Source organism: Mirounga angustirostris, unplaced genomic scaffold (genome assembly GCF_029215605.1).
Source record: "Mirounga angustirostris isolate CCGP_5_RB_7025 unplaced genomic scaffold, mMirAng1.0.hap1 SCAF_8, whole genome shotgun sequence".
Taxonomy (NCBI): Eukaryota; Metazoa; Chordata; class Mammalia; order Carnivora; family Phocidae; genus Mirounga; species Mirounga angustirostris.
The window spans coordinates 4,421,328-4,447,987 of record NW_026991716.1 but is presented as its reverse complement, the minus strand read 5'-3'; the positions used below and the strand labels follow the sequence as shown (position 1 = coordinate 4,447,987).

The 26,660-nt window shown below is 41.7% G+C and overlaps 1 protein-coding gene across 1 annotated transcript in view; it reads right to left on the bottom strand.

The window, feature by feature from the left end:
* Nucleotides 1-24,533, bottom strand: part of GPLD1 (glycosylphosphatidylinositol specific phospholipase D1) — a 54,423-nt gene extending 29,890 nt beyond the window's left edge. Inside the window, exons 1-7 of the mRNA XM_045866100.2 lie at nucleotides 24,428-24,533; nucleotides 21,510-21,565; nucleotides 9,324-9,402; nucleotides 6,382-6,479; nucleotides 5,840-5,950; nucleotides 4,838-4,886; nucleotides 3,468-3,522 (exon numbers count right to left, since the gene is read on the bottom strand). Coding sequence (XP_045722056.2) covers nucleotides 3,468-3,522; nucleotides 4,838-4,886; nucleotides 5,840-5,950; nucleotides 6,382-6,479; nucleotides 9,324-9,402; nucleotides 21,510-21,565; nucleotides 24,428-24,524 — 545 coding nt within the window. The 5' untranslated portion in view covers nucleotides 24,525-24,533. The remainder of the gene's footprint in view (nucleotides 1-3,467; nucleotides 3,523-4,837; nucleotides 4,887-5,839; nucleotides 5,951-6,381; nucleotides 6,480-9,323; nucleotides 9,403-21,509; nucleotides 21,566-24,427) is intronic.
* Nucleotides 24,534-26,660: the final 2,127 nt, after the last annotated feature.

The following is a 26,660-nucleotide window of genomic DNA, read 5'->3' as shown; positions in this document are numbered from 1 at the left end:
AAGGGAACACAAGTACAAATAAAAGAAATAAACAGTAAAGTATTAAGAACAACCTCATGCCACAATGTTTATACATTTAGATGAAATGGAAAAACCCTAGAAAAATAAAACACCTTAAGAAGAAATTGAAAGGGCGCCTGGGTGGCTCAGTCGTTAAGCGTCTGCCTTCGGCTCAGGTCATGATCCTGGGGTCCTGGGATCGAGTCCCACATCGGGCTCCCTGCTCAGCAGGAAGCCTGCCTCTCCCTCTCCCACTCCCTCTGCTTGTGTTCCTGCTCTAGCTATCTCTCTCTCTGTCAAATAAATAAATAAAATTAAAAAAAAAAAAAAGAAGAAATTGAAAAACTGTAGTCCTATAACCATGACTGAAGTTTTTAAGAAGTCCCTATAGAGAGAACACCAGGCCTAGGAAGCTTTACAGATTCTACCGAACATTCAAGCAATCAAAGTTTTGATCTTACATAGACTTCCAGAGAATAGAAAAGGAAGGAACACTTTCTACCTGATGCCATGAAGCTGGCATAACCTTGATACCAGTAAACCAAACAAGGAGAGAAGAAAGGAAAATTACAGTACAAGCTCACCCATAAATAAAAATACAAAAATCCCAGGCTGCAATAAATGCAACAAATATTAAAAAGAAAATATACTATTGCAAAAGTTGGTTTTGTCCCAGGAATTCAACTTGCTTAAATATTAGCAAATAGGGCGCCTGGGTGGTTCAGTCGGTTAAGCAACTGCCTTCGGCTCAGGTCATGATCCTGGAGTCCCGGGATCGAGTCCCGCGTCGGGCTCCCTGCTCGGCAGGGGGTCTGCTTCTCCCTCTGACCCTCCTCCCTCTCGTGCTGTCTCTTGTTCTCTCGCGCAAATAAATAAATAAAATCTTTAAAATATATATATATTAGCAAATAGATTAGTACAATCACTATATTAAGTTAAAAAAGAACTATTTCAATAGATGCAGAGTTAAGAGTTCAATACGTATGAAGTTAATTTATAATAAAAACTACTGGCAAACTGAAATAGAGGGACACTGCCTTAAGTTGATAAAGGATAACAAAAACCTAGGGCAAACATTCTATTTGATGAAATTTTGAATGCATTCTCTTTAAGATCACAAACAAGGTAAGTATGCTTAGTATCGCCAGTTCTATTGTACTGAAAATATTAGCCAGTGTGGTACAGCAGAAAAAAGAAAGTTACAAAGATTGGAAAAGGAAAAGCAAGATGGTCACAATTTGCAGATGATGCATTGTAGAGTCTACAGTAAATTCAAAAAATCTCTGGATATGTTAGAATGAATAAGGGAGCTTAGAAACGTTGCTAGAGGGGCGCCTGGGTGGCTCAGTCATTAAGCGTCTGCCTTCGGCTCAGGTCATGATCCCAGGGTCCTGGGATCGAGCCCCACATCGGGCTCCTTGCTCAGCAGGGAGTCTGCTTCTCCCTCTCCTTCTGCCTGCCGTTCTGCCTACCTGTGCTCTCTCGCTCTGTGTCAAATAAATAAATAAAATCTTTAAAAAAAAAAAAAAAGAAGAAATGTTGCTAGGTACAAAAATCAAAATTAGAAAGTGACTTGCATTCTATACAGCAACAATCAATTAGAAAATAAAACTGGTACCAAAAGTTACCATTCATGGTAGCAAATAAAAAGTCTCTGCAACAAAATTGAATAAAACCTCTAAGACCTTGATGGGAAAAACTTATACAACTTTGAAGTCATTAAAGTAGGCTTAAATAAAATACATAGCATATTTATGGATGAGAAGACTCAATATTTTGAATAATAAACTTCTAAAAATTCCAACAAGATTTTTCTTGGAACATGGCAACTTGCTCCTCTCACTTTATTTGAAAGAGCCAAGGCAAAAGAATTGGCAAGGTATGTCTAAAGAAAAAGGACAGGCTGGTGCTCGCTTCGGCAGCACATATACTAAGAAAAAGGACAGGCTGAGAGACTAGCCCTACTAGCTGTCAAGATGTATTATAAAGTCACTGTAATTTTAAAAAATCAGTATTGCTCATGGACAGGTCAGTAGAACAGAACAGAAAGCCCACAAATGGATCCAAATACATATGAAATTTTATGACAGAGAGGGCATTACAGGCCAGTGAAAAAAGGGGAGACTATCGATAAGTGTCCTGATTTGGGGACTATCTAGATCTACAGAAAGAAATAAAATCAGATTCTCTCTCAGAATATACAAAAAATTAACTCCAGGGAAATGAAAGACAAAGTTTAAAAAAATAAGGCTAAGTAGGAGAATGACCTCATGCCTTCAAGGTAGGGAAGGATTTCTTAAATAAGACATCAAAAGTACAAATTACAATGGACAAGATAGATATATTCAACTACATTAAAATTAAGTTCTGTTTATTAAGATACATCATAAGTAAAAAGACATGCCACAGACTGCAAAAAAATATAATAAACTAAGCAAAGATTAGAAGCCCTAATATACAAGAACACTCACAACTAAGTAAAAAGGCCAAACAAACCAACAGAAAAGGCTAAAAACTAAACAAGATTTTCACTTAATATCAAACACAGATGATCAATAAAATATGAAAGAATACTCAACCTCATTAATCAATGGGGAATGCAAATTAAAACTTAATGAGATACCATTACCCACCAAACAGGCTATTTTTAAGTTGGACAATACCAAGTCTTGGCAAATGCAGAAGTAAAACTACCATATAAACCTGAGGAGAGTATCAGTTGGGAAGACCATTCTCAAAGCCCGGGCTTGCTGATGTTAAATATGCATACACCCTATGACCCATCCCCCAATTCCATGTCTAGTGGTGATTACAAGAGAGATTTCCCTCTGGTGCACAAACGTATGCACAAAAATGTTCACAGCAACACTACATGTAAAGCAAAATCATTCCACACTACTTACATACCCGTCCCCATTGGAATGGAGTACTTCATTTGGTCTATCCATATAATGGAGGACCACATAGCGAGGAAAATGAGCTATAGCCAAACACATCAATGTGACTGTCTCTCAGACAGAAATGTAAGCAAAATTTGAATACACGCTACTCAATTCTATGTATCTAAAGATTAAAACCATGTACTATTTTGTATATGGACACATCCATCCATACTATTCAACTATAAAGAAAAGCAACAAAATGATGAACAGGAACCCCACAGGAGGGCTTACCCTGGTGGGAGAGAAGGCAAGGGGCTTATAAGACACCAGTAAGGCTTGCTTTTGACCAAGTGGTAGCTACACAGCTGTACATGATCTTATTTTTTACAAGTATTCATTTTTAGATGGCATCAGTCAAGTTCAAAGCATTTCCTTAAACTACTCTCATCTGCAGTTTTACTTTTCAAAATTTACAAATGCAAGACTCCTAATTACGTTGTAAGCTACATTTTCTAAGGGGATAAAAAGGGTCAAGCTTCTAAATGCCATTTAGAGAACACATATGTTAAGTGTAATTGTTCTTACCAGTGTCGTGCGAGGTAATTAAAATTGAACTCAAACTGGCTCAACACATCACCTCCTAAGATAGGAGAAAAATATTTACATTTGGTCGGTTAGTGACAAAACATGGCATGTTTCTTTCCACACAGATTTGCACAATCCAGGTCATTAGCTCATCACCTTGTCCACACTTTTCTGATCATTGTTTTAGGTACAAGCAGATCTTTAAGAAAACATAATCATTTCTATCTTAGCCAGTAAAACGTATGAATTAAGAAAGAAACACCATATAACCGAAAGTTTTTCTCTTTAAGGAAGGATGAACCATAAAGATTCTTTTATAATAGATTTTTTTTTAAGATTTTATTTATTTATTCATGACAGACAGAGAGAGAGAGAGAGAGAGGCAGAGGGAGAAGCAGGCTCCCAAGGAGCAGGGAGCCCGATGCGGGACTCGATCCCAGGACCCTGGGATCACGACCTGAGCCGAAGGCAGATGCTTAACCAACTGAGCCACCCAGGCGCCCAAGGATGAACCATAAAGATTCTTTTAAAACACCATTCACCATCTACTTTGGCTACTTCAAGGTAATTTACTATAGGAAAAAGATGGAGGGTACCATTTTAAAGCTAAAGTATTAGGTGACCTTAGGTAATGAATTTTAAGCTGATATAAAGGTAAAGCTTTTGTAAATTATGACACAAGTCAATGATGAAATGTGATTTTTTAAATAAAGAAATACACACATACAACTTTTCAGAAATACATCTCTCTGTCAAATGAGATATACCCATACTATAAATGAAGTATTAAAATAGAAAGCTAGTGGGGCGCCTGGGTGGCTCAGTCGTTAAGTGTCTGCCTTCGGCTCAGGTCATGATCCCAGGGTCCTGGGATCGAGCCCCGCATCGGGCTCCCTGCTCGGCGGGAAGCCTGCTTCTCCCTCTCCCATTCCCCCTGCTTGTGTTCCTGCTCTCGCTATGTCTCTGTCAAATAAATAAATAAAATCTTTAAAAAAATAAAATAAAATAAAATAAAATAGAAAGCTAGTTAGTATACGGACTGGCAAGATGTGATAAAAACACGTATTTTACTTTAAATATTTTACACATTTTGCTGTGCATCGGCACTCCTGTTACCTAGATAACTGCCTGGTTACCAGCCATTTCACAAAGTGACTGAACACCTATTTCATAGAATATGAAAATGACATTTTTACTCAGGAGAACCACACAGCCAGTCCTAATTCATCATGAAATGATCTCAGTTACGGAGAAAGAAGGTTATTCAACATAGGGGGGGAAAATACAGATTTAAGGTGCAGTAGTGACTCCATAACAAATGGGACAGAACTATCGCAAAAGAAACTTTGGCAAATGTAAATAAACAGTACCGAAATCACCCGCCGAATGCGCCTTGGAATAGGAGTAATGAAAATCAACCTGAGGAAGAAAGAGAATCATCTGATGTGTGTTTTTTATATAAATCACAAATTGTAGCCCAAACCCCTACCCCACAGCCCCACCAGGAGTGAGGAGATGAATGCCTAACCCGGTGAATGCTAAGGGTCTGTGCTAGACGGACTCGATTTTCCAAAAAGTTATTGTTAAAAACTGTAGTGGCAGCCAAGCTGTGTATTAACGGCTGGTAACAAAACCACTGCGAACGTCTGCACCTCGGAGGATGAATACACAGTCCCTACTGAGTCCAAGCAGAATGGGACTAAGAGCGACTGGTGACCGGGGGGGACTTGCAGAAACAAGAGCGCCATTTTCAGTTCGGGGCGATGGCATTTACATACAGAAAACGGAAAAACGGGTGCAGGGGAGTGGGAGGTTACGGAGTGGTGAGTCACAGGAATGAAGGCCAGGAGACAGTGAAGGGTAGTGTGGCGGGGTCGTGCGGGGACGGGGGGGCAAGCGCAGCATCTGGTATGGCCGCTGCTCGCCATGTCGTGCACCTGAAGCTCACGGAACACTGCGCCAACTACACGCAAGAAGGAAGTTTTTCTGAATGTTAAAAGAACATTTAAAAAGCACACACACACGTGGAATCATTCCTTCCAAATAGGACTAAGTGGCAGCTCTTCATATCCTTACTAATACAACTTGAATAAAACATGGGATTTCCCAAATATTGTTTGCGATGACACAGAACATCCCATTTATCGCGGATTTCGGTGCACGTTAGTGGTTCTGCCCGTGTGATGGAGTTTACGGAGCAGAAAGAGGAAGAGGAAGAGATGGACATGAAGACTGCTTTGGGCAAGAAGTCTTGCCTCCACATGACCTCTAAAGAGCCTCAAGTTTTCCTTTCCTCTGAAAGGGCCAGTTTTTCATCTTGGGCAGGACAGTGTGACTCCCGTACAGTCATCCACCTGCAGACATGTACTCACGGCTCCCATGGTCCTAAGGAATCCTTGCTCGATACCCAAGCTGTGCCAGCTAATGTCGGCCACCATGTGAGATGTAATGCCGAACAAGAAGGCTACCAATTTCTCTGTGTCCTGCCAAATAAGCAATTAGAGGGATGGGCACCTGGGTTATTTTATAAAGATCCTATTACAGTGTTTAATAAATAGGATTTCCACCCCCAAGACTTAACAATAATAAAATCAGAGGCGGGTACATTGTAGCTTCTAGTGACAAAAACCACAAAGGACTTTTTGAAAGTTTTGCAATGCCTTAGAAGGGCTTTCAGGTGATTTACTCTTGGAGCAAAATGGTGACCTACTGCATTTTTCTAAGTAGTTTATTCAGGTATTGACTAAGCACATCCTATGTCTGGCACTGAAGGTATAAGAGTGAGCAGCCCTCCCGGAGCCTGGGGTGGAAATCCTATTTATTTCCACCCAGGATGGGGTGCAGTGCAAATGCAGACGGAGGATGGGGGTGTCTGGAGCTGAATTTCCTCTTGGCACTAGAGGGCCGTGCCTACCTTCTCCCAGGGAAGAGGGTAGTTCTCTCGGATATAGTGGATGCTTGCATTCAGAAAGGGGGTCCAGTGCGTGCTCTCAGACACGTCATGGAATTGCCCTGGTGAGACAAGAGCAGGTCTCAGGAGTCTTTCTGAAAAAGCTGGAGATTCCCAGTGACATCTGCCACCACGCTACCTCCCGCAACCCTCCTCCTCCTTCCCTCCGAGCCTCTCGGGTTCTTCTGTTGATGTTCAGAGGAAGCCTCTAGGACAGAAGAGCCAGCTGGGAGAGAGAGAAAGCCAGACCGGCTCACAGCATCTGCAATCACCTGGGCTGCTATGAAGGTTGAAGTGTTTTCCATTTCTGTGCTAAAGGGAAGGAGAAAAGGGGTGTGTGGGGGGTGCCGGAGTCAGCAGCAGGGCGGTGCAGGTGGGGTGCAGGGGGGATGGGAGGGGGGCGTCACGTCATGAGGGGCAACTGAAACCAAAACTCCAGAGTTTAGATCCCTCTGTTCAAATGGTTTTGCTGTCGCTGAAGTAAAAACATTCTAACCAGTCTTAAATCATTGGCTTTTCTGGAAATGATTTTCAAAGACATTACAACTATGAAATTTGATTTGCTCTGTTTTCCTAAAAGATAGAACTTAAAATTCTATTTTACAGAATTCCATAAAAATCCAAAATTAAGTATAGCAGCAGCTCTTTGGACAAAAACTCGCCTTAACCAAATTGCCAGATCAAGCAAAGCTTTTTGTTCCCCTCTCTAATCCAACTGAACAGAAGAGAAAGCCCACCCAGAGCCTGCGGGGTGGTGGCAGCCAGATCACTGTCCCCACGCACCTGTCCCCACAGCTGAGCTGTCGCTTACTGAGGGTCAGCAGGGCTGCTTCTAATCCTGGGTGGGCCAGCTGTCATCGTTATTGTTACAGATTTGATTCAGTATTAGGTAAACTGATGAACAGAATATAAAAACAGCTGCCTCTTCGGCAACGGAGTGAGAACATTTGCTCTTCCAAGATGCAATAAAAGTGAGCCCTCAAATCAAAGACGACAGGTGCTGTGCAAGTAGGTATGTGTGGGATCAAGGGAAAATTTGGAAAAATCCATGAAAATCTAAGAGGAGTCTGCATCAAATTCCTCATAGTCAGCGTAGATTTCATAATGCTAATTGAGCTCACTGGTACATCAGTCTGCACTGGTCCTGAGCTTTACGTCAGGGAGGAGGGCATCTACTGGTGGAGGAAAAACAGAGAACGTGGAACACAGAGCCTTCAGCACTGTGAGTTTGGTTGGTCTCTTAAGATGTCATGTATTAAGCAAGTTTTCTCAAATTTTATTGTCAAAAAAAAGTCCTTTTTTGGGCGCCTGGGTGGCTCAGTTGGTTAAGCGACTGCCTTCGGCTCAGGGCATGATCCCAGGGTCCCAGGATCGAGTCCCGCATCGGGCTCTGCTCGGCGGGGAGACTGCTTCTCCCTTGACCCTCCCCCCTCTCATGCTCTCTCTCTATCTCATTCTCTCTCAAATAAATAAATAAAATTAAATTAAATTTAAAAAATCCTTTTTTAACTTCTTATGTAAGATATCAAGGAACAATTATCAAGAGATATCACAGCCTCCTGAATACAATTTGGGAAACGCTAAATTAGAAATAGGTCTAGAGAGAAAAAAACTAACAAGCAGGCAAAATAAAAGGATTAAGAAAACATAGTTAACAGCCTAATAAGGAAACAGAAGAAAAAAAAAAAAAACCCACCCAACCTTACAAATATGACAAATACAAAAGCGTACTTGGTATCATAACTACAGGAGTGGGTAACCCTAAACTTTCATTGAGCCTAAAGGCATTGCTATATTAAAACAAACATTGGTGGGACACCTGGGTGGCTCAGTCGGTTAAGCGTCTGCCTTCAGCTCAGGTCATGATTCCAGGGTCCTGAGATCGAGCCCCACATTGGGCTCCCTGCTCAGCGAGGAGTCTGCTTCTCCCTCTGCTCTTCTTCCCTCCCCAATCCCCCTCGTGTTCTCTCTCTCTCAAATGAATAAAATCTTAAAAATACACTGGGATTTTGACCCTGAGACTCCAAATACGGTTTACGTGACGTAAATGTACTGGGTATCTTTCATCTGTCCCTCCAGACCTGCTGTCCATCCTTCTCTGCCCTGCACAGTGCCCCTGAAGGGCTCTTTGCCCATCAGCTTTGGTTGGGTTGGGTTTGGCCAGTGGGGAGAATGGAGAGGAGACCAGAAAAAAGGAAGAGAGGTGGGGGAGAAATGTTCATTCTCCCAGATCCCCGACTTTGGGGTCTTGGGGGCTGGCTGTGTCCCTGACTGAAGGTCTGGCCCCTTCAGGGAGCCTCCCCATTCAGTTCCAGCAGCTGCTCCCTCCCTGCACTGTTCCTGCAGACTTACATCTGGCCTGTAGCTCTGTAAATGGTCCCATTATAAAACACCCCTCTGACCACTCTGTTGGAGTGCAACTTCCATGCCCGCTGGGGCCCCAATACACCCCATAAGCCCAGGTCACTGATAACACTGCCTTAGATCTGTACAACACTTGACGAAAGAATATGCATTAACGCCAAAAAAATCCAGTAAAGGGGCAAAGCAGGCTTATTATCATTACGTCACAGGCGTGGAAATAAGACTTAGCCTGGCAAGACTTTGAGGGTCACATGCTAACAGACAGCACAGCTGGAACAAGAACCCAGACCCTTCAGTCTCTTTCAAAATCTTTTCTCTTCACCAGAAAGCAGGAAAGCAAGTAAGGAAGCGTAAGATCGTGAAATCTTTCAGAATTTCTACGCTTAAGTAGGTAAGGTTTGGTTAAATGAAAAATGCAGTCATGTGAACGAAGTCACTGACCAACGACAGTGGAAAATACTCCATGTTAAGATTTCTTCTGTCCTAGCTGCTCCTGTTAACCAAGTGAGGGCAACATGGGGCTCTGCAAGACTTGATCTTACCTCTCTCGCAGATGCTGGGGTAGAAGGCATCAGGAAACACGGCTCCAGCCTGATACGCATCCTGGTGCTCAAGCAACAGCTGGGGAAGAGGAAAGAGAGATTAGGGGCAGAGGCAGCAGCCTGGGACAAGCCCGCCCTACAGCACGAGGCAGGATGGAAGGAAGGCGTGAAGTACATATTAAAATCTCGGGCATAATCCAAGACGACGCCCTACAACAGAGAACCTCAGGTTCTCCTAGCAAACACAGGCTGATCAAGTAGCAAATCACTCATTTAATTTCACCTCCTTTGGTTTCTCTGTCCACAAAAGAGCAGGATGTCCCCCCAAGGCTAGTTCACCGAAGGGTCCGTGGTAAGATTTTCAATGATCCGGTGAAAAATCAGTGCAATGAGAGAAATACAAACATATATACATATAACATACACACATACACACGATGTATGCCCATAAACAGTTACACCACTGACCCTTGAACGCAGATTTGAACCACCGGGATCCACTCAGATGCAGACTCCTCACTAGATATAGTAGAGTACTAGAAGTGTATTTTCCTTATTGCATTTTCTCATTAACATTTTCTTTAGCTGTTTTATTAGAAGAATACAGGATATAATACATATAACCTACCAAATAAGTGTAAATTGACTCATCAGTAATGCTTGTGGTCAACAGTAGGCTGGTAGTTAAGTTTAGGGGGAGTCGAAAGTTAGATACGGAGTTTTGACTGCCTGGGGATCAGTGTCCCCTATCCCAGTGTTGGTTCAAGGATCAACTATATATATATATAGAGAGAGAGATCTATTTATATACAAGTTTATAGTTGCTACGTGTACTTTAGATTCAGATGATGCCTTTTGGGCTTTTGGGGGAGGTTAAAAAATCCTTTCCCTTTTAAAATTATGGTAGAAGAACATATTTCAGCGTGCCTGGGTGGCTCAGTCGGTTAAGCATCTGCCTTTGGCTCAGGTCATGATCCCAGGGTCCTGGGATCGAGCCCTCCCTTGCTGAGCAGGGAGCCTGATTCTCTCTCTCCCTTTTCCCCTCCCCCTACTTGTCCCTTCTCACGCCCACCCCCATCTGTCTCTCAAATAAAATCTTTAAAAAAAAAAAAATTATACTTCAATGTTCTGCCAAAAAAAAAAAAAATTAAACTTCAATGTTCTGCTCCATTAACTGGCTCACTCCATTCCCTTCTCACCCCCTTGAGGTGGGCTAGCTGTTGGCAGTACCATTTCCCAGACTCCACGCAGAGCCCCTCTCACCCTCTGCTCCTTCAGCTAGCAGGCACATGCTGGCTTTGCCACAGAGGTAGCCAGGGACCCAGGTGGCCACAGGACAGAGCACCCATTTTGCTAGTAAGGAGCACGGCAGGGACAGAGCATCCCGGAGCCGACAGCCAAGGTGATGGCTGCTTACTTCCCAGACTGTGTAGGCGGCCGTCGGATCCGGAGCCAGCCGCGGGGCCGTGGCCGTCTGACTCAGCACAGGAGGCCCCACAGGCCAGTTCTGTGTGTGGTCCTCGGCGCCCTTCATGGATGCTCAGCCCAGAGCCTGCTCTTCCAGAGCTCAGTTTGTCAGCACCCAGTTCCCCAGTTCTGGGGGGAGCTCAGCATAAGCTAGCCAGAGGGGTTTCCAGGATCTGCAGATGAACTCTGATTGCCAAAGTGAAAGTTTGGTGGGCTAAACTTTTTTTTCTTTTTAAGTATTTAAGTAATCTCTACCCCCCCCCCCAACCTGGGGCTCAAACTCACAACCCTGAGATTAAGAGTTACATGTTCTTCCAACTGAGCCAGCCACGCACCCCCTAAGCTTTAAGTTTTTATTTGAGAGAGCGCATGTGTGTTTGTGTGTGTGTGTATTAGAGAGGGAGAGCGTGCAAGAGCAGGTGGGAGAGGCAGAGGGAGGGGAGGGAGAAGCAAGCTCTCCGATGAGCAGGGAGCCCCATGTGGGGCTCGAGTCCCAGGATCCTGAGATCGTGACCTGAGCCAAAGGCAGACGCCCAACCAACTGAGCCACCCAGGCGCCCCACCCTTAAACTTTTTAATTTATCCATAAGGACTTACTAATCCCCACTGCTACCAGGGTATTTGGCTCAAAGATGCACGTTTGATCAAACCTAGCTCAGTTAGAACCTTCCCTGAGACTCCTCATGGAGAGCTATGTGGAAGACAACCTCTTGTTGTCCCTTGGGGATGTTCAGCCTGAAGGCTGAGTTCTGCATGGTCCTCCACATGGAGAGAGACCACCACCTAGACCTCGGCATGCAGCTCTGCTCCAAGCACTATCAGTTATGTGAGCCAATGACATCTCCTTTTTCTCTAAAGATAGCTTGCCAGGTGGACTTTTGTCACTTAAAAATAATATAACTTTATTGAGTATTTACCTTGTCAGCCATGGTCTTGGTCACTTTATATGAGTAAGACTTGTTGAATCTGCATCTCTAGGTGAGGGAGATGCTGTTATTTAACATTAAAAAATTCTGAAGTAAACTTTGAAAAGTAGATGTGTCAGCAAAAGAGGAAGCTGCTGGTGGGGGAATAAGTACAGGCAGAGGATGCAAACTTCAGATATAAAAATGTATTTTTAAGCTATGGAAATAAAAAGAGCAGGATACTGGAATCAAGAGAGATCAATGAAACAGAATAAAGAGCAAGACACAGACTCAAGTATACACAACATACAATGGGGATGAATGAAGGGTGAAGTAATCAACCGGTGGCATTGGCCCGGGGCAGTGAGGGTTCCATTCTTGCAGGGGATCCAGAGTGGCCTTCATGACGTGGACTGGAAACTAACATTGACCAACAAGAGGCTCCTAGAGCCCCTCATGTGCTTTACGCCAAAATATATACAAGATGAATTAAAGAGTTAAAGGCAAAACGGAAGCCACAAAATTAGCAGGACAAAATTGGAGGGGATAACTGTATCATCTCAGATGGGAAATGATTTTTCTAAGCAAAGCATACAGGCAGAGACCATAGAAGAACAGAACGGTGCACTCAACAACACAAACACTGGAGCATTCTGCACAGTAAAGAGCACCGGAAGCAAACTGAAGAGAAAAATAACCATGAGAATCATTTGACACATGACGGGGCTGGTATCTTTAAGAAGTCATTCTTCCACGTCAAGATAAATATCCTGATGGAGAAATGTGCAAAACACGTAAGTGATTCACAGAAGATGTAATAGAAATAGTTGATAAACACCTGGAAGTGTATTTAACCTCATTAATTAATTAAAATGCCAATTAAGCCTATAACAAAACATTTTCCCACCTACCAAATGAGCAAAAAATGAAAAAATTAAAAATGGGTCCTAAAAGTGAATCTGTTTCCAAATCTGAAGATACTTATTAAGAAATTTCAATGAGGGGCTCAGTTGGTAAAGCGCTGGCGTTCCCCTTAGGTCACGATCTCAGGGTCCTGGGATCGAGCCCCAAATCGGGCTCCCTGCTCCGTGGGGAGTATGCTTCTCCCTCTCCCTCTGCAGCTCCCCCTGCTTGTGCGTGCACGCTCTCTCAAATAAATAAATCTTTTTTAAAAAAAGAAATTTCAATGAAATACACAAGCAACCGAGGATATTAATCCTTCCTCCATCATAGAGATCATTCCTGTTTCATTTTGGTTTTTTCCTTTGTTTCTGGGCCAGGACTCAGCTAGCAGTGCCACAGCTGAAGGGTTTGCCAGAAAAGGTCGGGAAACTGGTCACAAAACAAGGAGACTGGGCACGAAGAATACATATTGAGAATGATGACCAGGCTTCTCACTGTTGGAGAAAGGAGTCGCAGATACGGACACAGAGAACGCTAGAACGAATTCTCTGGTGATGGATCATAATTGGAGATATTCTTGTGTGAACTCCTGGTTTTAAATTAACAGGCAGATGAACACAAAAGCAACTTGAGGCAGAATCTGGGACAATGCAAGCACCAAGATAAATGATGATAATGTAATATAAACCATTAAATAGAATGTATATGGATATAAGTAAATATATGAAATGGGGAAGAAGGAAAGGCTCTATTTAACAGTAGAATGCCAAGAAATGTAGAAAGAGTGATGGAATCAGATAAACAGTTTGGCAACCATCATAATTACTTCAGGCAAGAATTATCAATAGATGATACAACTAGTGGGTAAAACTTTGATGAGAAATAGGGTATTTACATTACCTCAGTATCTCTCTCCACAAAATATTTACTTGCTAATTAAAAAGTAGAAAATACTTACTAACTTTCCAGTGTAAAAATGTGAAGATGTCATCTCAACCAGGTGATAAAAATTATCATCACTAGGACTTCTGCTCCCAGGAAGATGGAATAAACGTACATATTTAAGCACAACTAAGCCCCCTGGGCATTGGACACAAAATGAGCATAAGAAGCCCCTGCAAGGTGGAGGTAAGTATGCAGGTGGCTAGGGAGCTCAGGACCAGAAGACGACACTGTGGTGAATTCTCTGGGCTTTCTCTGTACCTCATAGGTCCCAAACTGGATACCACGAAAGCCTGCCAACCCAGAACCTCTAATGGGCATAAGCCAAACACACAAAAGCCACAAAGAAAGCCTGCTTTCTCTAACCATAAGTAAGACCAGGAAATGGGCGGCCTGGCAAAGACAGAAAACTTTTTGACAATAGCCTTTTACTCTAGCCAAACATCACAGAAAAAAACTGTGGCCCCACCCTCACCAGGACTTTCATTTGTCCCTGATCCCTACCCCTCAGTGTCAGTGGAGACCATGGGGAGAGCCGAGACATCCAGTCCCAACTGCAGTAACATGGCGCCTCTCCTGATCCCCACTGGGTGGGATCAGAAGAGGCCCAGGGAAGAGCAGGATGTCCACCACCACAAGGAGACATGCCCCAGCATCCGTAGAGGCCACAGTGAGGAGCAATAATTAGGCACTTCTACCCTTCCCAGCCGGAGAGGCATCCGTGGAGGCTCGGGGGAATCTTGACTTCTACCCATAGTTGGCAGTTAGGAGAGTTAGGAGGTGGTGACCCTCCCCATTCTGTTCCCCTCCCAAAATGGTGTCAGAAGAAGTCAGCTAAAACAAAAGGTTTCAGTAAGATCCAGAGTCTCATAACCTAATACCTAAAACGTCCAGGTTTCAATCCAAGAGCACTCATCACACCAAGAACCAGGAATCTCAAAAGGAATAAAAAGAGAGAACTAATAGAGGCCAAATGAAATGGTAGACATTTTAGAATTATCTGACAAAATATTTTAAAGCAGCCATCATAAAAAGGCTTCAATTACAAACATACTTCAAACAACCACCACCACCAAAATAGTCTCAGGAAAGGAATATATAAAGAACCACCCAATGAAAATTTTAGAAATGACAATATAATCACTGAAATGAAAGTTAACATCACCAGAAACAGTACACTTGACATTGGGAGTCTTCTGGTATGATGCGATGAGAATACAGCATCGATTCTGTGTTCTGTGGTATTTCTGTCAAAAGATAACCTGCACGGGGCACCTGGGTGGCTCAGTCGGTTAAGCGTCTGCCTTTGGCTCAGGTCATGATCCTGGAGTCCCGGGATCGAGTCCCGCATCGGGCTCCCTGCTCAGACGGGAGTCTGCTTCTCCTTCTCCCTCTGCCCCTCTCCTCCCACCCCTTGTGTGCACCCACAAGCTCTCTCTCTCAAATAAATAAAATCTTTAAAAAAAGAAAAAGATAACCTGCAAGGGGATCTATCATGAGAAACTAGCAGACGAAATCAAGCTAAGGTACATTCTACAGTTATTGGACTGTGCCCTTTCCAAGATATCAAGGTCATTAAAGACAAGGAAGACCTAAGGAACTGTTCTAGATCACATGGTCCTGGACTGGTTCTGGAACCATAAAGAAGATTATTGAGACAAGTGGAGAGATTTGAATGAAGCCTGAGGACTGGGTGAAAGTGTTATTCAATGTTGATTTCCTGACTGTAGTAACTGTGCTGTGATTCCATAGGAGTGTCCTTGTTTTTTGGAAATACACAATGATGTGTTAAAGGATAATGGGCATCATGCCAGCAATTCACTAGAACGGTTCAGGAGAAAAGAAATCAGTATGTATAAGTAGTGTGGAATTGCATGAAATCTCTGGACATGAGGGATTCCATTTTCCTTTCCAACTAACGAGCTCCTAAACTGGGCTGGAAGCAGCAACTGTTTGACAAGCGGTTGTTCCTAACATTTCAACAGAGCCACACGCATTCGGGTCAGAGGACAACAGTAAAGTCAATAAATACAAAGCACGGACTTTCACTTTATAGCACCAGTAATCAATAAGACAGTCATCACAAGCGGTTCGACTGGTCAGCACCAATACAGCAGGGTTTTTTTTTTTCTTCTCTGCTTTATGTAAATCCTGTAATTACTTCTTCCTTCTTTCTCATAAAAGCCCCCTTGCTTTCCCTGCACGAGTGGGACACTTTTCTGGTTACTCTGGAATCTGTGCTCTCCTGAATAAAAACCTTCGGTCCTTTTCTACCTCCTTTCCTTGGGGGACAACAGATAGGATAAAAGGGCAAATACGCCAACAATTGAGGATCTACAGGAATATGGCAAAGGGCATATAGGGATTGGCCTAATTGTCCGGCTTTTCTATTGGTATTTAATTACTTCCAAATAAAAAAGTTAAAATATAGAATTGGTTGAATAAATTATGGTACATTATGGTAATAGAAAAATATGTAATTGTCCTAAATGATTCTCAAGATTTCTTTTGACATGGGAAGTTATCACCGATATATTAAATGAAAAATAGCAAGTTGCATAGTGTGTAGAGTATAATTTGGGGGGGAAGAAGGTACTAATAAATTAAAAAATAATGCTGAGAATGATATAAAGCCAAGTGTCAACACTGGTCGTCTCAGAATGTTTTACAGTGTGCATCTCTCAGTTTTCTAATCAGAAAAGAAGAAATCTCTTCTGGAGGCAGGCAGGAGGAAGTAGGGCAGAGAGGACTGAAACCAACCAAATTAACTACCATTGCTAGGATTTCATGGTTAAAATACCACATTCTGTTTATTTTTATAGAAAGTAAATATATATATAATGAGTCCAATCATCACAGTATGAAACTAGAAATCAATTATTAAGAAAAAAAAAAACTAGGGAAAAAAACACATGCATGCTGAACACCATGCTAGTGAAAATGGATGGGTCAATGAAGAAATCCGAGGAAATGAAACAATACATGAAGACAAACAAAAATGGAAACACAATGACTGAAAATATTTGTGTGGCACCTGGCTGGCTTGGTTGGTAGAGCACGTTGTGACTTAGATCTCAGGGTCATGAGTGTAAGCCCCATGCTGGGCATGGAACCCACTTTAAAAAAAAAAATCTTTGGGATAAAGCAGAAACAGTTCTAGGAAGGAAGTTTATAGCAGTACAGTCCTATTACACGAAACAAGAAAAATCTCAAAGCAGCAATCAAACCTTATACCCAAAGGAACTAGAAAAAGAAAAACAAACCCCAAAGTTAGTAGAAGGAAGATAAAAGTTTAGAGTGGAAATAAATGAAAAAAATATGTATCAGTGAAACGAAGAATTAGTTCTTTGAGAAGATAAACACAATTGATAAACCTTTAGCCAGACTCAAGAAAGAGCAAGTAATAAATAAATAAAATCAGAAATGGAGAAATAACCACCAACACCACAGAAATACAAAGAATTATAAAAGAATACTATGAAAAATTATGTAACAAATTGGAGAACCTAGAAGAGATGGATAAATTCCTAGAAACATACAATCTGCCAAAACTGAATCAAGAAGAAATAGAAAATTTGAACAGACCAATTATTAGTAACAAAATTAAATCTGTAATCAAAAAACTCCCCAACAAAAGTCCAGAACCAGATGGCTTCACAGGTGAACTCTACCTAACATTTAAAGAAGAATTCATACCTATTCTTCTCAAACTATTCCAAAAAAGAGAAGAGGAAGGCAAGGCCAGCTTTACCTTGGGCCAATATCCTTGATGAACACAGATGCAAACATCTTCAACACATATTACCAAGCCAAATTCAATAGTATGTTAAAAGGACCATTCACCATGATCAAGTGGGATTTATTCCTGGGATTCAAGAGTGGTTCAATATTCTCAAATCAATGTGATCTATCACATTAACAAGAAGGATAAAAACCATATGATCATCTAAGGGATCTAGAAAAAGGATTTGATACAATATTTGTTCGTGATAAAAACTCTCAATAAAGCGAATTTAGAGGAACCATACCTCAACATGGTAAAGGCCTTCTTTGAAAAACCCACAGCTAACATCATTCTCAATGGGGAAAAAACAGAGCTTTTCTCCCTAAGGTCAGAAACAAGACATGGATGTCCACTCCCACCACTTTTATTCAACAGAGTACTGGAAGTCCTTGCTGCAGCTATCAGATAAGAAATAAAAGCATCCAAACTAGTAAGAAGTAAAATGGTCACCATCTGCAGATGACATGATTTAACTATACATAGAAAACCCTAAAGACTACCAAAAAAAAGCTATTAGAATAAAAGAATTCAGTGAAGTTGCAGGATACAAAATTAGCATGTAGGCATTTCTATATATTCACAATAACCTAGCAAAAAGAAAAATTAAGAAAACAATCTCATTCACAATTGTACCAAAAAGAATAAAGTATCTATAGTTTAATCAAGGACGTAAAAGACCTATGCCCTGAAAACCGTAAGATACTGATGAAAGAAAACTGAATGTGATGCAAACAAATGAAAGATATTCTGTGCTCATGGATTGGAAGGATTAATATTGTGAAAACGTCCGTATTACCCAAAGCAAACTACAGATTAATGCAATCCCTGTCAAAATACCAATGTCATTTTTCACAGAACTAGAACAAACAATCCTAAAATTTGCATGGAATCACAAAAGACCCCAAATAGCCAAAGAAATCTTGAGAAAGGAGAACAAAACTGGAGGTATCACAATCCCAGATTTCAAAGATATACTACAAAGCTGTAGTAATTAAAACATTTGGTACTAGCACAAAAATAGACACATAGATCAACGGAATGGAAGAGAGAGCCCAGAAATAAACCCTCACTTGGTCAATTAGTCTGTGACAAGAGAGTCATAATACACAACAAGGAAAAGACAGTGTCTTCAAGAAATGATGCTGGGAAAACTGGACAGCAACACGCAGAAGAATGAAACTGGGCCATTTTCTCAAACCAAACACAAAAATAAAATAAAGACTCAATGTAAGACCTGAAACCATAAAAATTCTAGAAGAAAATATAGGTAGTCATCTCTTGGACATTGGCCTTAGCAACATATTTAATATGTCTCCTGAGGCAAAGGAAGCAAAAAAATAAACTACTGGAACTATACCAAAATAGTTAAGATTTTGCACAGAAAAAAAAAAAAAACAACTCAATCGAACAAAGTAACTTACTGAATGGAAGAAGATATTTTCAAATGATACACTAATAAAAGTTTAATATCCAAACTATATAAAGAACTTCTAAAAGTTTAATATCCAAACTATATAAAGAACTTCTACAACTGCGTGCGCACGCACGCACACACACACACACACACAAAACACCTGAACAATCTCATGAAGAAATAGACAGATGGGGGTGCCTGGGTGGCTCAGTCGTTAAGCGTCTGCCTTTGGCTCAGGTCATGATCTCAGGGTCCTGGGATGGAGCCTCACATCGGGCTCCCTGCTCAGCAGGAAGCCTGCTTCTCTCTCTCCCACTCCCCCTGCTTGTGTTCTTGCTCTCGCTATCTCTCTGTCATATAAATGAATAAAATCTTTAAAAAAAAGAAATAGATGACTTAACGTTTTTCCAAAGGCCACCTACAGATGGGCAATACACATATGAAAAAATGCTCAACATTACTAATCAGTGGGGAAATGCAAATCAAAGCCACAATGAGATTATCATCTTAACACCTGTCAGAATGGCTAGATCAAAAAGACAAGAAGTGTTGACGATGTGGAGAAAAAGGAACCCTTGTGCACCATTGGTGGGTATGTAAATTGGTGCAGGCACTGTGGGAAACAGTGAGGTGGTTCCTCAAAAAATTAAAAATAGAAATACCATACGATCTAGTAATTCCACTGCTGGGTATTTACCCAAGAAAACAAGAGCACTAATTAAAAAAGATATATGCACCTGATGTTTACAGCAGCATTATTTACAGTAGCCAAACTATAGAAACAATCCAGGCGTCCATAGCTATGTGAATGGATAAAGGACATGTGATTACACACACACACACACACACACACACGACTATTACTCAGGCATAAAAAAGAATGAAATCTCAGCATTTGTGACTGACAACATGGATGGACCTAGAGGGTATTATGCTAAATGAAGTAAGTCAGAGAAAGACAAATACTGTATTATTTCACTTATATATGGAATCTAAGAAATACATGAACAAACAGACTTCTTTAATACAGAGAAGAAACTGGTGGTTGCCAGAGGGAAGGTGGAGGGTAGGGAGATCAGCAAAACAGGTGAAGGGGATTTAGAGGTACAAGCTTCCAGTAGTAAGTCAGGGAAATAACAAGTACAGCATGTGAGATACAGTGAATAATATTGTGGTAACACATGGTGATGGGTGGTGACCACCCTTATCGTGGTGAGCACTGAGTAACGTGCAGAATTGTTGAATCGCTGTGTTGTACGTATGTAATGTAGCATTATCAACTACACTTTAATAATAAAATAAGAATAGGAAAAAAGTATCAGGGCAATAATGACCACCAATGTGAGGTCAGCTTGCTTCTGACAGTTCTTATAAATACATACACTGATTTTCTCAGCTTTATGCACTTTTCTCTTTGTGTTAAGTCAAAGGTTTCAAAGAGCAGTCACCTCTGGATATAGTAACAAAAGATAATCCTAGAACCAACAAAATTCAGACCTCAACGAGTCCAGAAGTCCCCGAAGAGCAGGTGGACGAGGAAGAAAGAGACACTATAACAAGTCCCACATACAGAGATATAAAGTACATCATGAAAGGGGACCTGACAGTATCATAAAAGGTGAGATATCCCGACCCTTGTAAATTGAAAGTGAAGTATAAGCACTCAGGGCACTTAGTCATTTCCAATGATGTTATCGGTAGCTGCATCAGGACCAATGCGGAGGGGAAGGATCGGTGTCCGGTCCACGTTTCAAATTAAGTTAATGATACAAGCGTGGCTCTCTCTACTACAAAATCGCTCTGCACACACTCTGGATTGATTGTTCGCATGATGAATTAGGCAGGTTCTTGCTTCTCCTCCTCATCCTTGGCTACCTTCCACCACGGTCAATGAAGATAATCAAACACTGTTCAACTGCCAAGTCGGAAAGTTGAAACTAATGTCTACAAGTGGTTTGAAGACAGGATGGATTTCAGTTATCTCACCATCCTGTTTTCCATACTGAACTGTCAAAACTTAATGGTAATAATTTGATCCAATTCTGATGTCACCAAGGAATATTAATCACTCTTATCCAAAGTATTAAGAATCACCTTTGCACAAAGCATTATTTAGCCTAGAACCAGAAATAGTGTATAGGGTCAGAATAGGACCAATTTGAGGATAGGTACAGGAAAGCCATCAGATAGTCTTTACCAAGAATACAGTAGGAGGAGACATCAGACGAGCATCTCAGAGCGGACTTCTGAATAAACATTTCCTGCTCCTTGTGCTGATGCAATTTTTCTATGACACAGTCAAGAGGTGAAAAATTTATCTCAGGCATGACCTTTGTAAAAACAAAAAGCTGTACCATTTTAATTCTTCCTCAATTTTTCAAATTTTGATTCATCATTCGATTATTCCGGTGATACTATTTAAATGATAATATATATCATTACATATAAATTATATGTTTTATACATATAAAAATATAATAGTATTGAAATATTTTAATTGTATAATGTATATAATATATAATATGCATATGTTCAAGTATAAATTATATATAATATGTAAGTATACATAATATATATTCAAGTATATATTATATACCTATGTTCAAGTAGCACTGGAGGGGACATACACCTTTTGTAATGCCAATTATTAATGTTTTATGAAGACAAAAAGGACTGAAAATTATTGCCTAAGTATCTGTTAGGACCTTTATTTTGGCACCTATGGAAGAGAGTTAATGCACAAGGAATAAGAGAAATATTAAACTTTATACCTCTTTGTAGTTAACTCTCCCATCCTGAAGGTGGAGAAACTCCAGAGCTCTGTGTCCTGAGAGAAATATATAAATCAATTAAATCAACTGTAGCTAAAACAGAACTTATTCAAGACGTTTTAAAAGGAAAATTGGGGCATATGGGTGATGCAGTCGGTTGGGTGTAGACTCTTGGTTTCATCTCAGGTTGTGATCTCAGGGTCCTGGGATCGAGCCCCGAGTCAGGCTCCATGCTCAGCATGGAGTCTGCTTAAAACTCTCTTTCCCTCTCCCTCTCTCCCTCCCCCTGCTCATGCATGCACGCGCACTCACTCTCTGTAATAATCTTTAAAAAACTAAAATAAAAAAAATTTTAAAAAAGGAAAATATAATTTTGTCATTGCAACTGTCAAGGAAGGGGGAAATGAAAATTAAGTGTGTACTCACTAGTCATTTTCATTAGGCATAGTAAGATTCATACGATAGTTATATCACTAAAAAATACAATCAAATTTGCATGGTGATTTGAAGTTTCTGCTTAGCTGGCACCATGGCCCTGCAAAGCTAGGTCTCCGTTCCCTCCTAAGTAGAAGTAAATAATTCCCACATTTACAGGTGTGTTCACAGAGTCACACAAAATATATGTGATGTGATGCGCACAGTGGCTGATAAACGGTAGGAGCTCAGTAAACAGAAATGTCATCTTATTTTGCCTCAACACCCACCCCCAACCGAGATAAATGACCCTAAGCAGAAAATAGGATACATGGCCAAAACCATGGACTGAATCAATTACTCTCGACTGTTTTTTCATCAGTTGGGCCACATTAGATGGACCAAAAAAAAAATCCCATGTTACCTGCTCCACCCACTTGCAGGGACACACACACACACATCCACACCCTGAATCTTCCTAGAATCTAAGACGAACATGCCTTGTGAAGTCACATTCAAAGGGGATACCTTACTTCTGTTGTGAATCACATCCAGTTTTGTAATTCATACAAAAATACAGCCACTCCTCTAAGCATAACACTGTAAGATACGGGCTCCCAGCCCACATCAGTAACCTGGACACAGGATTGCCGGGATTTACAGCTCCAAGCCACCGAACGAGACCCGTTCTAATTAACTCACAGAACTGTCAGCCTTCCAACAGGCTTTACATTAAGTGAAAACATGAACCAAGAGATTTACAGAATCCTAAATAATTGGTAAATGTTGGGAGTTTTTTCTTTCACATAAGACTCCTCAAAATCTATGCAGGTTAGAAGTGGTCTTCAATTATGTTCACATAAACAAAGTTTTATAGTAATATATTTAATATCTTATTAAATATATTTATATATTTATGATATATAAATATAATAGATAATACAATGTATGCATATATTTAATATTAATATTTTATACAATGTATTGATATATTTAATGTTATTATTAATAGATTAATATATACAAAACATATATTCATATATGTTTAATCTATTAGGATCTTTGGTACCTACTGAAAAAAGGCAAGCAGTTATCCGATTTTATGAAAACTTCATATTTCATCTGTGTTTAAATACATTATACATTTTATATAATGTATTGATATTGTGTTAATGTATTGATATATTTAATGTTATATTAATAGATTAATATATACAAAACATATATTCATATATGTATAATCTATTAGGATCTTTGGTACCTACTGAAAAAAGGCAAGCAGTTATCCGATTTTATTAAAACTTCGTATTTCATCTGTGTTTAAACTAAGGATTAAAAACTCTCCATTTATACTTATTCTTGAATATTTCCATTTACACTTGTTCTTTCTCAGCCTACAGTTCTAGCAATTTCAAATTCTAAGAATTTACACCTGGACAATACTTTCAAATTCACTAAGACGTTCAGCTTCCTTACTTTACAGAAGAGGAACGCAGAGAAAATGAATTGCTCTGACTCACGTACTTCATTTACAGCTGAGCCGGTTTTAGAACCTGGGTCTAATTCTCTCTATTGTTTCCTGACTGCTCGTAGCAATAAATGTATTTGGAAAGAACACTGGACTGGCTCTCAGGACATGCAATCCTAGGCCAGCCCTCTAATGAGCTAGCTTTGAGATTCTCCAGATCGATTTCCTTGCATGTGAAATACAGGGACTGAGCTCAGTGACCTCTAGTGCCCTTTCAGAAGGCAAAATTCTGGGATCATAGGTTCTTGTCCACCAGAACTCAATAAATACCTCGGTCTACCTGGCACTGATAAGCTTACACACTTTATTTGTAATCTTGTTATGATTGGTACCTTCTGGCCAGGTGGCCTGACTATAAAATATTATTGATTTTATCTAAAAGAAAACCCAGATTTAATCGGAAAACTGTTGTAGAATATAATCCTATTCCATGAGTTAGAAAATATTACAAATACACTTCATTCAAGAACCAAATCCACCTGTATCTGGCACTCTGCCCTCACCCCCGAGCCCGTCCTCCCCAGCTCCTGTCATCGTCCCGGTCCCCTCTAATGCCAGTAGCCAGACGCCCTCGCTTCCTTGCCCTCCCTGGGGCCAACCACTTGACTCAGGGGACCCACTTCCATGGCCACAAGTGGCCCTGTACACACACTTGGAAATCTAAAACAACAAAAACAACATTCCTCACTCCTACTGAGTTCCACCCATCTTCCTCCTCTCCCATTCTATCAGTTCTGCTTCACGGCAACCGTGAGTTTCTCCAGCTCCTCACTGTTTGCCCACCCAGAGAAACAGCCAGGGGCCGATCATCAAGCACCCATCATTCCCTTGCCTCCTGCCCGCCCCTCCACGGAACCCACCTGACTCCAGTCCAGGGAACTTGTTACCAATAGGTGGGACCGACTTCACATCTCTTCCTTAACACCCTTTGACAGACTTAGCAATCCCTAATCCCAGGCAAGGTGCAGGCACTTACCTATCTCGATGTGTGTGGAGATGCCACATGGCGAACCCCCTGGGCAGACGGAGCCCAGTGCGATCAGCAGCCCAGGCCAGAACCTGCAAAGGGACATGCCCTCGTTACTCGCTGCTCCTCGGTGACACGAAGTGCTCAGAACTGCGGTGGCAGGTCCTGAAACCCAAGCCCAGACCTACGGCTTTCCCTCTAAGCAGGTCACTGACCAGGCAACCAAGCCTCATTTCAAAATAATAACACTTGCCAGTCAACTGTTTAACTACTGTTTAACTTCACCAGAACAGCAAACAAACTCCATCTGGGAGAGGGGGGAAAAAAAAAGCCATCAACTGAAATTTGAATGCTCTTAGCGGGGAGCATGGCCACTTTGTGACCCAGGTGTCCTCCAGATTTCTTGTTAACACGAAATTTGTATGGTCACCTTAGCAAAGTTGTCTCCATTTCGCTTTCTTCAAAAAAGACACAGACTCACCTGTCTAGACTGAGGGTCCACATGCTGGACCACCTCGGCTCACAAGGGCTGATCCCTCAGGCATCCTTTGCACACCTGTATCAGGGGCCCCCGAGTCCTCAGCCTCTGAAGCCCCAAGTGCTGGGAGAGCTTTTATGACGATCAGCTGGAGCTGGCTTCTCTTTCAGTATTTGGCAACAGATACTGACATTTGCATGGGATTACACAAGAGCAAGCACTCCTGGTCTATCTGCTTCTGGCTTATGGGGCTTATATCGAGTCTGTTGCATGGTCAGATTCCTGCACCCCAAGCAAAGATGCTGATTCCACTGGGGGCGGGAGATATGGGACAGATTTAAGACCAAGAAACAAGGATTCAGAAAATGCTAGGCTCAGAATATTACCTGTCAAGAAGTATCTGGTCTGTAGCACTTAATCCATGGGAAAAACTCGGTGAAGCTCTTCGTGGAAAAGGTGGTAATCTTACAGCTCAAATTATGCATATTATAAGTGAAAAGCAAGAAAGGGGATCCTGAAAGAGTGGGAGGAAACTGTACTCATGCTCAGGTGAGCAAATGGAAGAGAAGAATAGGAGAAGATGGGATGATTGAGACCCTTAGGTCTCTGTCAAGTTTCCTCTGTAACCTTAGCTTAGCCACCTGCAAGCCCCAAAGAAAAGAAACCCACAGCTCTCCCCGAATCCTGAGGGCATTGGGCCCCGCTGCTCCTGACTGCTTTTAGGCCAGAGGCCATGAACCTTGGCTAAGGTGCTCTCTATACATAGGCCTCATCTCCCCCGTACTGCAAGTGGGGGAGCAGATGGAGAAGGGTGGGAGTAGAGGTGGGAGTGCCCAGGACCAGGCCGGGTGAAGAAGAAAGGTTCCAGACTGACCCATCACCCCCAGCCAGGCTCTGGGAGGCATCGGGCAGCCTAGGAGCAAGACAGGAACCGGAGGGGAATTGTTCCTACTCTGAAAGGGGGCTTGCAGAGGGCACAAGACCGTCAGAGAGAAGGGGCGGCCAACATCAGGACTTTCCTAGGCCTTAGGAACTTCTGCCTTCGTGGGCCCCTTCCTTCCTAAAAATAAAAAATAAGATTTTACATCTCTGTTGACCTAAGTATTAATCTATTTATATTCAACCTAAAAGGTTTTTTTCCCGATTTTTAAAAGAAACAGTTTTGTGTGCCACTGAGCGTACTATGGACCGTAGGCAGAGGGCCTACTGGAGCAGTCAGCTGGAGAAGGGAGGGCATACTGTCCGAAACAGAACCTTACGGAGATTACGCGGACTGACTGGATCAAGAGAGCTGCCACGGTCGTGCCAACAGTAGGGCTCCCTCTGCAGGCAGCAGGTGGAAAGACGCCAGGGATACCCACCGGGCGGCAGTCTCCACTCCAGGACCTCCTCTCTTCCCCCAATTCCTCCGGTACAATACAGGAGGAAACAGCAAATACACACACACACACACACACACACACACAACTCTGCTGTTCCCACTTCTGCTAGATGTGACTCACTCAGGACTGAGTGACGCCGACTCAGCAAAAAAAACAAAGCCAAAATTTAAAGGTACTGCCTCCGCATTTTGCAAATAAGAACCCAACGTCCCAGAGAAAGTGGAAGAGCCCACAGGCTCCGGAAAAGACAGCAAGAGTCTCAACGCAGTAGGAATGGAGAAGCAGAGAGATGCTGAGACTAGTGCTCCTAAATCAATGCGTGGAAATGGGCTTCACTGGAACCCACACATTCGGAAGATTGCCCTGCTAAATTCATCTTTGT